The following is an 11,805-nucleotide window of genomic DNA, read 5'->3' on the forward strand; positions in this document are numbered from 1 at the left end:
GCGGCAGAGCTGGGCATACTTGGTGGCGAGATGGCAGTGGCCTGGGTTGCTGTCTATGCAGTGCTTCTGCCAAGCCAGTCCCAACTCTCCTGCCACGAGACCGATCTCACTGATGTTCTTTTTGATCAGGGTAAATGGCCAACACATTCAATTTCACTTGTAATTTAAGCCAAGGATTCATCTCAAGTTCCAGCTCTGGGAGCCCAATGTGATTCTGAGCCCTTCTGGAAAACAGATCAACAAGGTAAACTGAAAGCTGGGACACAGGAAAACAAACACTCACTGAGTAAATATTCTTCCTCAGTCTGTCTCGTCAGGCCTAGTTTTCCAACACTGCTCCTGTAGACACCCCAGGACCTGACAGGCGTGTTTAAGGTGATATGCCATAAAAGAGTAACCCAAATCTCAGGGCAACATAAAGACAGCTGCTCCCCTTGCTATTCCGTTTGGTGATGCATTGTTTTACATCGAATGCATCTACTGATGCCTTTATATAAACTTCCTGTTCTAAAAATATAGTTTAAGTGTTTTAATTGATGAAAATTTTGGTTTTACTGTTAAACCAAATCTAACCAAGGTTGACTTCAACTAGTGTCAATTTTCCCCATGCCCAAAACAGCCAATGGACTGTAATTATCTTCTTTAATTAGACAGAAACTTAGAAAGAAAAGTCAATTTGTAAAAACAGCTTTATTTTATACGTTACATGATACATATATAACGTGTATATTAAATTTAGTGTTATGTATTAAATGTTTTGTGCAATATCCAAATGGCAAAGACTTTTTTGATCTGTGTTTTGTTTTTAAGAAGGCATGCCACAGTGAGAGTATTCTGATCACCAAGAACATAATCAACAAAGTGTTTTGCCAAGAGACATAGCTCTGAATGCTGCACCACAGTGCCACGCAGCTCACTCAGTGCAGATTACCGCAGGTCTGTAGACAATCACATGGGGTAATGGAAACTGAAACGGGATGACACATTATTTTCTGTTCTTAATGTTCATTGTCATTATCGCTAATAAGTCAATAGGGGATAAATAAGCTGAAGATGTGATGAATGAGGAAATGTCTAACCCTAAATCTCTTCCCTATCATTTATTAGGTCAAAGGAAAGAACCTCGTTTAGGTGGTTTTCAATAACCTAGTTTTAAAAAGAATTTCCAGAATAATCATTTAATTTTCTAAAATTAGATGTTCCATCTGGTCTTTGTATAGAGGAAACTCTACCAGAAAACAAGCATTTGCCAGAAACACCAGAGCAGGTCTGGAATCCAACTTCGCTGTGACTTTAATTGATAACACATGCTTTGGACAATAATCACGTGGTTGTAGACACCAGACATAGTCAGGGAGAAAGGAGTGGTCTGAATGTGTCTTTTGAAATATCCAGAAGATCTGACAAACATTTCATTCTTTTCAGCACTTAGTGTATTGAGTGAGATAATTGTTTTTAACTTAATCATAACCTAAAACGATCATGCCCTGTAACAGCTCTCTTTGCTAAAAAGGAACCTAGTCAAGTGAATGCTGCATGCTAATAAGTAGATGGCATGACACTGGCCACAAGTTCAGGAAGAGCACTGCATAATGTGTGTGCCACTGCAGGCCTGTAGGATAAGACCACCTGCATTCTGCCTCATATGACGTGATCTGGGGCAGGTTACCCACCTCCCACCCTATGGGCCTCGGTTTTTGCATTAGTAATTTGTCAGGGATGCTATGTGGATTAAAAAAAATAATCTAAATAAAGTATAACTCTCTGGTAAAAATGCAATACATGCCAGCTGTGTTTATTGTTATTCTAATTAATGTTATTATCATTCCCCATGTTTTTAACCAATGGCCAAGTTCAGTTAAAACAGCTCTGCTGCTTCTCAAACAGGTTTACTGGTTCAAGCTTTAAAGATCTAAACTCTCTGAGCACTCAGGATTGACTAGTTCCTGAAAGAGAGCCAATGAGGCAGCCCCCAGGCAACTATTCACCTTTTACTAATATATGAGTTTTATCATTTTATTTCCCTCATCTTTTCACCTTAAAACATTAAAAAATTAAATTTATTATTCAACTTACTGCGGAAAATAAAGATATATAAATAAAAAATGCTTTTCCATAATCTTATTACCCAGTGATAACACTGAACTTTTGATATTTGTCTCAATGTACACATACTTATACAGAAAATTACAAAAAATGAAATCATTCTAACCATACTGGACTGTAGCCTGTATTTCAAAATAATTGATCAGGTCTATATTATCATGAATGGCTCCATACTATTTTGTAAATAGAGATATAATTTTTAAAAACCATGAAAAACACAAAAAATAAAAACAAAAATAAGTCTCCTTTTAATGAACTTTATGCCATTTCCAGCTTTATAATTCTAATGATACTGTGATAAACAGGTATCCTTACATTCTTGCACAATCTTCTCATTTATTTCTTTAGAATACATTTTTAGAAAGGTAGTATTTTCCCACAGCAAACTATGAGAATGTTTACAACACCAGATATTTTCATAATATAAATTTTTGCTGATCTGATAAATGAATTATGTTCTCTTATATTTATTTGATTGCTAAATGAAGCTGAACATATTTCATGTTTCTTGGCCATTCGGTTTCTCCTTTTGTGAAATGCTTTTTCACGTCTTTTAGTATATTTTAATTAAAATGTTATTTTAATGACAGTAACTGTCTATCGTGATGGTTTTCATAGTGCAGTCTGGGGACCCATGAGCTTTTCAAAGGATTCGAGAGGTTATAGATTTGCCTTTTCTACTCTCATTCTCTCATAAGTGTATGGACTTTTCCAGAGGCTTCAGGTCATGTGATAGTGCCATAGGCTGAATGCAGAAGCAAGATTTATCATGTTTTAAATGAATCAATAAAGACATATTTACATTTTTCTCAGTTCTAATTTTGAATGCGATAACTATTGACAGATGTTACTTATTTAAACAAAAGCTCTTTGGAGTCTTCCATAATTTTTCAGAGTTTAATAGAATCCTGAAATAAAAACTATTAGAAATGCTGGTCTATCACTCAAGAAAAAAAAGTTGTAACAGTATGGTTCTTGTTCTGGAAATTTATTTTGAAGGATATTACTTTTGGCCAATACTACCTTTCTCAAAATGTATTTTTATATAGAAAATTAAACTTTCCCTGTTTTCTGATTTTATTTACATACTTTAAAAGACTCCCTACCTCTATTAATGGTATTAAAATCCTACAAATCCTGTGAGTAACAGATCAAACAACATTTCCTCAAGGAATCCTTTAATTATATCCTCAGACAAGATTAGATTTCATGGTTATATATTCTCAGATGTCCAGTACTTCACTGACATAATACTTCTCAAAATAGAAATGAAATAACTATTTGTACATTTATATTTAGTAATTTAATACTGGACACTTTGTGTGTGTTGGGACTGTTCTGCTCATCACCAAACCCTGATACCTAAGAGGGCACCGTGTCCTACCAGAAGTTTAATGAACGTCTGAATGAACGAATATAAGAAAACGTTTGTCATGGCAAACAAATTAACTTACGTATTTACATTCTCCTATGTAATACCATATTGTCTCTTTATATTATTACTACTGTGGCATTCCCTTTCTCACATATTTATTGAGCAATGACTATGTTCAAGGCACGTTTAGATGCTGTAGGTACAGTAGTGAACAAAAGAGATTATCTGACCCTCTTACATTTTAGTCAGTGAGACGCATATTAAATAAATGGCAGAATTACTTATTAATTCCAATAGTAGTAATGAGCTATGAAGGAGACACCCTCCAAGCACATAGAGTGGAACCTCATCTAGTCTGGAGCCAGGAAACACTTCCTAGAAGACATGTTATTTCAGCTGCTCTCTGAATAATGAATAGGAGCCAAGTTAGGGGTGGGCTCAGGGGTGGTGTTTGAAACAGGAATGAGTTTTAAACAGAAGAAACTAAATTTTGTAAGAATTTTGAATGAGGAAGCAATATGAATCTGTTGAGGGACTCAGAGCCATAACTAAAGGACAGAATAATGCTCTTAAGATGAGGCTGCTGAGGCCAGAGTACAGCGAGTCTCGTGAATCTTGTCAAGTATTTTGACCTTTGTTCTAGAGTAACAGGAACCCATTATATGGATTTAAAAGGGAGCGATCTGATTAGATTTGTAATGAACTCTTACTGTATGAGACAAGTATTACTTACAAGTTTTGTTTTGATAATTATTTCAGCCCAGAACAAAGTCCCTCATACCTAGACTAGAGTAGTTTTACTTTTGTATCCATAAATAAAAATTCATTCAACTCGCTGGCCTTTGACAGAGATTTCAAAAGAACAAAAGTAAATAAGGTTATTGTAAAATACCAACCAAACATAAAGCCCAAAGACATGTTTAATAACAGGAGTAAACAAATTCCATCATTTTCAAAGTGCATGCAGTATTCATTTGGCATCAGCAGGTGGCGTAAGGCGTCACAGTACCGCCATAGCTCTCAGGAACAGAGAGATGTACTTACTTAAATCTCTGCTGAGTCAGGGAGGAATAATGTCAGCTCCCAAACATGCTATTTATATTCGTGCATCATGTGACCTGGCTCAAATGTCTCATCCCAGGCTTAGTTCTTCCACTCGCACAATACAATTTTCTCATTACTAAATTTGTTTTACACATGACAAAATTTAATAGGATTTATAACATCAAAAGTTTCCCTTTAAAAATGTTTTTATAGTCTCCCTTACCCTCTCCACCAACAGATACAGTGCTCTGCAAATATTCAGGCAAACAGTATTTTTATTTCTCACTGGACAGAGGCCAAAGCTTCCTAACAGAATGTACACAGAGAAATGTCTGGTAACTGTCTTTTGTCTCAGAAGATACGAATTCAATAGTCTTTCCAAATACACATATGATAAGGCAATGAGCTTATACTCTTTTTTGCATACACATGAAATGGAGGACTTATTAGAGCTCTAAAAATTTTTAACCCAAAAAGCAAAATAAAAGTAAAAGCCTTAATTTCTAAGCTGCACTTAGAAATCAGCATTGTCATCAAGTTTTCTGGTTCTCGTCTTTACTGAAGCTAGCCTTGGTCCTTTAAAGCCAGAGGATATGACTACTGTACGAGGCCTACCTACCTCCACTCTGCCTTGTTGTGCAGGAATGAGTTACACTGGTCAGGAAGGTTAGCGTCGTTTGACATGGACTCCAGAATTGAAATGATTTGCTTGAAAGATGGCCGTTTCTGAAGAAGAGAAAATAATCACTTGTTGGGAATTAAGAAAGTAGATCTTTAAGAGAAAATCCACAAGCTTAGTAATAAGTTTAACTCATTATAACAAAATAAAATATGATGTGATGTCCTGATTTAATTATTTTATAACCACCAAACCACTCAGGCTTAGGGAACTGTTTTCCTTATTTTCAATCAGTTATTCATAAGAACAGACTCAGATATCATTTTTCTATCATGTGGCCTAAAGCTGGAATAATTACAGTTTTTCTCCAGGTAAAGAAAGTACTAATTCTCTCTTTTGGGTATGATTAAGGACTTCTAAAAGGCAAAAGTTAAGCCCTTTAATTTAAAAATCTTTGTGATAAAGCAAGCATGTAAAAGTTGAGTCTAGATGGTAGGTAGGCCAGTGATCACTGTAAAATTCTTTCAACTTTTCCATATGTTTGAAAATTTTGTAATAAATTTTTGGGGGAAAATCTACTCATCAATCTATCAGAACTGACAAAATTTCCTAAACTAGTTCCTCAGAAAAATTCCTCGATTTTAAAGTCATTGTTCTCAATGTTTATTCCACATTATAACTAGCTTTGCTGCTAGGAAACGTTAAGGTACTATTCACTAGAAATTGAAAAAGCAGTGGTTAGGTGTATTTCTTTAGCTAGAAGTAACTACACTAGTCTATCTCTTTAGACTCTAGTCAAGGTTGAGACAAAAGGTTAAAACAAAAATGGAGAAAGATAATAAAAGGGTGATGCACATTCTCTCTTCATCATGCCACATAATTATACCATTTCTGAACAAATTACAGTTGGAGCAATTAAAACATGCATTTTAATTTAGGAGCACAAAAACAAGAAGGAACAACGTTGAGGTGGCTTGCTCTCAGGACTTGAGCGTTTCCTACATTAAGAAAGGCATTTTTTCTATTTCTCAGGAATATAAAACAGATATTTATTCTGAGTTCTGCCACTACTGTACTCTTTTAAGGGTGTGTGTGTGTGTGTGTGTGCGCACGTATCTGTGTGTATGTGTGCATGTTCTTTTTTCAAAGAGGAGGGCATAAGTAGCAAAATGTCACTGATGTGCACTCAACCTTCTAATAAGCAAAAAGGAAAATGCTTTAAGTAGGAAATTTGAAAAATATTCTGTTTGTCTTTTTTTGACTTCATGTTCACTTTAATTTCTCCTGCTATGTGTCAGGTTGCAAAAGGAAAAATGTTTCAATTATTTGCACAAGAACTAATTATATAACAAATATAGGATTTTCATTTTGCATGAAAAAGCAGCAGGAGGAGCTAATGAATTTTTAAAGACTAATTTTTTTCCTCTATTTAATCATTCTTGAAATAATGTAAAATTCTTTTGTAACTGGATGACAAATATCCCTAGAAAAATCATGATTTTACCACTAGCAAATGCTCTCAGATGGAATTTATCCAAGTGAACATTTATAAAGTAATAACAGTACAGAATTTTGTGGTACTATTCTATGAGTATTCTGGTTACAGAATACAACATTTGGACTAGGGTCTTATATAAGTTCATCTGAAAGGACTTAGTTTCCTTTTAGGTATTATGTAGGTTTGCTTACTTAAAAAGTCCTAACTAGGACCATTTATTGAACATCTGCAAACAGTGTTTCTTTAGTTGTTATCTTCATTTATGGATAAGGAAAATCAGTCTCAGGAAAGTATGCATTTCCCAGCATCACATGGGAAGCAAGTTACAGAACCAGGGACCAGGCACCTAAATCCTTCGAAATGTTTTATCACACGAGAGTAAGATAGTACTTCCTATCAAACTCAGGGCTTTAACTGTTATTTTTTTCTTATTTACAAATGTCACTTTAGAACTTGAACCAATACCTACCTTTACTTCCTTCTTTTCTTCAATAAAATATTTTGAGCACCTGGGGCAAACCAATGAAATGACCTGGCATTTACCTAATACCAGCTTTCTCTTGTATACATTTTACCTTCTTCATTGCAAAAGAAAGTGTTTTTATAGGTCTGAGGTAAATATTTTAATCTGTGTGGTAATACTCTAAAGTTTAAGGACTGAAAAAAAAACCCCAAAATATTTTAAACAATCATTACTCTACATACGTGCACAGGACTGGCACCAACTTCTGGTTGAATTGCTACATCTTTATAGCCAGAGAACTAAAATGTACCTCTCAGGAAATAAACCTTGGGCATCTACTTATTCAATTTATGTAAGGTGCTATATGGAAACACACAGAAAAACTAGCTCTGTTCCCTTTTAGAGCCTGTGAATCCATTTATAGAGAAAAGATATTTAAAAAAATACAACAACAGTACAAGGTAAGGCACAAGCTTAGATTATGGTTTAGGAAAAGGAACACTAATTATGGGCTGAGGTTAAACAGAATTACCAGGGAAGCTTGATGATAAAGTAGTCAGGGAAGAAAAGAAGGAAGAGCACGTTCAGGGAATGAAGGTGGGGAAGCTGCGTCTAGAGATCAGCAACGAAAGAAACTGGACCTCAGCTGGGTGTATAATCAGATCGAACACAGGGGCCACAGATTGGTTTTATCAGAATAAAATGTCATAAATTTAGGACACAGAACTCAATCAAACTTTATACTTCAGATAGCTAGAACACAAGATTACTATGGTCCTAAAGAAGGGTCCAGCTTACTACATGTTGAAGACATGCTGACTTCACGGCACCAACACTGGGCCTAATGTCCTTATTGTGTTAGCTGTTTATACTGTCATTTAATTAATGCACCATAAATGTATATTCTTACAATTTTAATTACTGTAGTACAGAGTTTCTGATTAAGAAATTCAAAACCTGCTTTGCATACTGAAATATAATTACAATTATAGAGATCGAGTTGCACTAATCTAATTCAATGCAAATAATTTCAGGTGAAATTTCTGCTTAAATGTCAGAGAGGAAAATACTGACAAAATGATTGTATGTGCCACGATGGACATATAACTGGTAGAAAGAATATGAAAAGGGCAGGGTACTATGACACCATTTTAACGGTATAAAATAACTGTTCTAGAGCATGCTTGCAAATAACCACTTATAGTTTCTACTGGATTAGTTGCAAAGTGCAGGCATTTCTCTTACTGCTTAAAAATTCCCATACTCTGCAAAATTACACTCTAAAATAATAGGGCCTAAACAGGGGCAGGGCTGACCATTCAAAACCTATGCAACTTTGTCACAGCATACTAATAAAAACAACAGCTGTCCTAAACAGAAATACTAACAGTTAAAAAATATGTTAAATTCTTTAATAAAAAAAAAAATACTAATATAGAAGTCTAAAAAAGGGTTAAGGCAGTTTAATGTATAGAAATGAAAGCAAAGATTGAGGCTGCTGGTTATGAGAGGAAAGGCAACAAACCCTAACAGGACAAAGCCCTGGGCAGCCCAGCCAACAGGTAGCACGTTGGGTGAGAGGGCCTTATAGCTCCGTGTCGCTTGCTGCACCACTGGCCACACTGCTGTACCTGAGGTTTAGCTGTTCTCACTTGGTAGTGCAGATCAGTGTGCTGGGAAACTTCACATATGACTCGCTGGGAATTCTAAGTTACACTAACACAATTCCCATACTCACCAATTGTTTATGAGTTATCCCCACCAGAGAAATATGTGGAAGAACATGGCATATATTATCACTCATTCTTCTTGAGGGTCAGACTGAAACTGGGTTTAAATTAAGGAAGAAATTCCATTCTTAAGATTTTCTTTTTAGATCTTTATTTAAAAGGTTAGTTTGCAATATATCTATTCCATGAAAAACTGGATGAATTGGAACTATGAAACTTTAATTCCTTTCTTGAGTATATTTCACTTTTATTGTAGGGTTTAATCTGTGAGAATCTTTTTTATTTCTTCTTTTTATTATGGAAAATTTCAAACGCAATGGTAGAGAAAACAACACAATGGACCTCTATATACCTATCGCTCAGTTTCAAAAATTATCATGATAAATCTTATTTCACCTATACCATCATTCATCTTCTTCACTTTATTTTGAAGCAAATCCAAGACTAGCCTATCATTTTATCTACAAATATTTCCTTATGTATGTGAGGGACTTTTAAAATGATCTTTGCAAAGAAAGGAAATGGACCATTCATGCTTAAATGTGATAACCACATGAAAGTCTAAATTTTGGAATTTCTCCAACTCTATTGTGATAGCCTAAAAAACATCACTGAAACTGGGCAGGAAGTACGTATTAAGCTTCTCTGTAAGTGCTACTCTTGCCTGGTGTTTGGTTAGAAAGGCAATACAGTGTAGTGGTCAACAGCAAGGACTTAGGTTCATGCCCAAGCCCACCACTTACTAGCTGTGTGGCCTTGAGCTCATTACTTAACTGCTGTGTGCCTTGGTTCTTCATCTATAAAATGGGGATAATAACAGTACCTATATTTCACAGAGATATTGTGAGGAATAAGTAAGTTAATAGACATAAAGTACTTAGAACAATGCCTGACATATAATAAGCACTGTGTGTTAGCCATCTTTATAACAGGAAGGTGCAATAGTTATTATTAAAGATTAAAAAGAAAGGAACGAATTTCTCTTTATTGAGTCAAGAATGTCAGAGTGCTGTCAGAAAGAGCCAACAATGAGTTTCCAGGATCAAGATAGGCAGATGTGAACAAAAAGCCTTACAGTCAGTTTGGGGAGCAAGAACTGCAGTCCAGCTTTGCTTTGTAACGGATTTTATTACTCCATTGTGAAAACTCGAAGCCTGAGCCTCATCCCCACACTGAACCTACTAGTGTAAATATTCCTGGCTGTCTAAAAAAAGCTGGGGGGGGGGCGGGGGAAGGTGGTAAAAAAACCTCAAAGCCAAACAAATGAAATTTCAGAATTCTGAACAAACAATGACAATGACAACAGCAACAACAACAACAACAACAAAATATATATATATACCTTGGCATCAGCTTCCCAACACTGATGTAACAGTTCAGCAAAACTTCTAGGGCAACTGCTTGGAATGGTTAATCTCTACAACAGAGAAAGTAAAAACAAAACAAAATAAAACGCTCATTAAAAAGAGCAAATACTAATTGAAGGATCATAAAAAAGTTAGTTTAAGAGCATGAACAAGACATTAAATTTAAATTTTACACTTTTTAATATATGGCAGATGAGAATTTATGTTTAGATTCGTATCTAATCTCTGAAGACGCTTACACTTTTCCCCTAAAGAGGATCAGAGTCAGCACAGCAAATGCTATAAATGTAGAATCAAGTTTAAAAGAAACTACAGCAGGAGAGGGGCAAGTTTGAACTTAAATACTAAACCTAAAACAGCAAATCTATCACTGCACTTTTATAGGCAACTATGAAATATGCAAACAGGCCGGGTAACTTGGAAACCAGTTCAGCTTTGGCAGTAGATGTACAACTCTGAAAACATCTTCAGCACAGACAATCCCAAGATTATTTTATTTTATTTATTTATTTTTTAAGGCAAGGCAACCCTTGTTTGACCTCACAGATTGCAAGGACCTTGTCTGCTTACAATCCCTTATTTTTAAAATTTTTTTATGCCTACAGCACCTGGTCTTCCTAGGAGGTCTCCCGTCCAAGTACTAACCAGGCCCGATCCTCCGAGATAATTTTAAAGAAGAGTGCATTTTCTCATTGGTAAATAAGACATTCTGAATGTATGACTCATTATGACTTAGTTTTAGTCAAACCCATAAAATGTAGGACCTGATACAACAAAGATTATAATGAGCATCAGTCCTGTTCTAACATTGTAGTGGTTCCTTTAGAAATCTAGGGAGGTATTCTTTTGGTCGTTTTAAGACTAGAGGGCTGCACCTGGAACAGGTCATGAATACTTGCCATCCTTCAACATGCCATAAAATCCTACATGATTAAGGATTCTCCTACATTCCATCAAATTTCGAATGTCCCATGTGCATTCACATAAGTAAAACAAGTGAACAGTGAGGTTTACAGCTTTCTGAGCCTGGACTCTAACTCTGACTTGCAAATAAACACAAAATATGTTTTGAACACTTTTTAAACGTACTTAACTTTCTAAGAATGCTATTACCAAATACAATAAATCAAGGGTAGATTGAGTTTTGCATTATATGTAACCTAACCAAAGTTTTTGGAAAATGTTACCAACAACAGCGTTGCTCATGGTACTGGAGTCATTAACTCAGCTCTACTCTGCATTTGTAGCTGCATAGGTGCAAGCATCAAAAACTGCTCCATGATCTCTTCCACTGCACTACATAATTCCATTAATACATAATTCCACTACACACTGCAATACATAATTCCATTAATTTCTTCTTTATATTACAGTTGGAGCATTATTATTGATATTAAATACAATGTGTGTAGGTAGGTTATATTACCTCTGGATTTCATTTCAGGAGGTAGAGGGGGCGTTAACACAGCAGTTATAAAAAAGAGCACTGGGTGTGATGGAGTTGAGAGCTACTGTGCTAAGAAGTACTGAGATTTACTCCATGGTATTGTTTGCCAAAGAGGTTTTGCAAATAAAAAACTTAAAACTGAATTTAGTTGGATTT

The 11,805-nt window shown here is 35.4% G+C and overlaps 1 protein-coding gene across 2 annotated transcripts in view; it reads right to left on the reverse strand.

Annotated features, from left to right (window-relative positions):
• Positions 1–11,805, reverse strand: part of MAP3K20 (mitogen-activated protein kinase kinase kinase 20) — a 143,829-nt gene that overhangs the window by 45,209 nt on the left and 86,815 nt on the right. For both annotated transcript variants that reach the window (XM_011357416.2, XM_011357424.1), the window contains exons 8-9: positions 10,178–10,252; positions 5,145–5,251 (exon numbers count right to left, since the gene is read on the reverse strand). In XM_011357416.2, the coding sequence (XP_011355718.1) occupies positions 5,145–5,251; positions 10,178–10,252 (182 nt within the window). The remainder of the gene's footprint in view (positions 1–5,144; positions 5,252–10,177; positions 10,253–11,805) is intronic.

This window comes from Pteropus vampyrus, unplaced genomic scaffold (genome assembly GCF_000151845.1).
Source record: "Pteropus vampyrus isolate Shadow unplaced genomic scaffold, Pvam_2.0 Scaffold2, whole genome shotgun sequence".
NCBI lineage: Eukaryota > Metazoa > Chordata > Mammalia > Chiroptera > Pteropodidae > Pteropus > Pteropus vampyrus.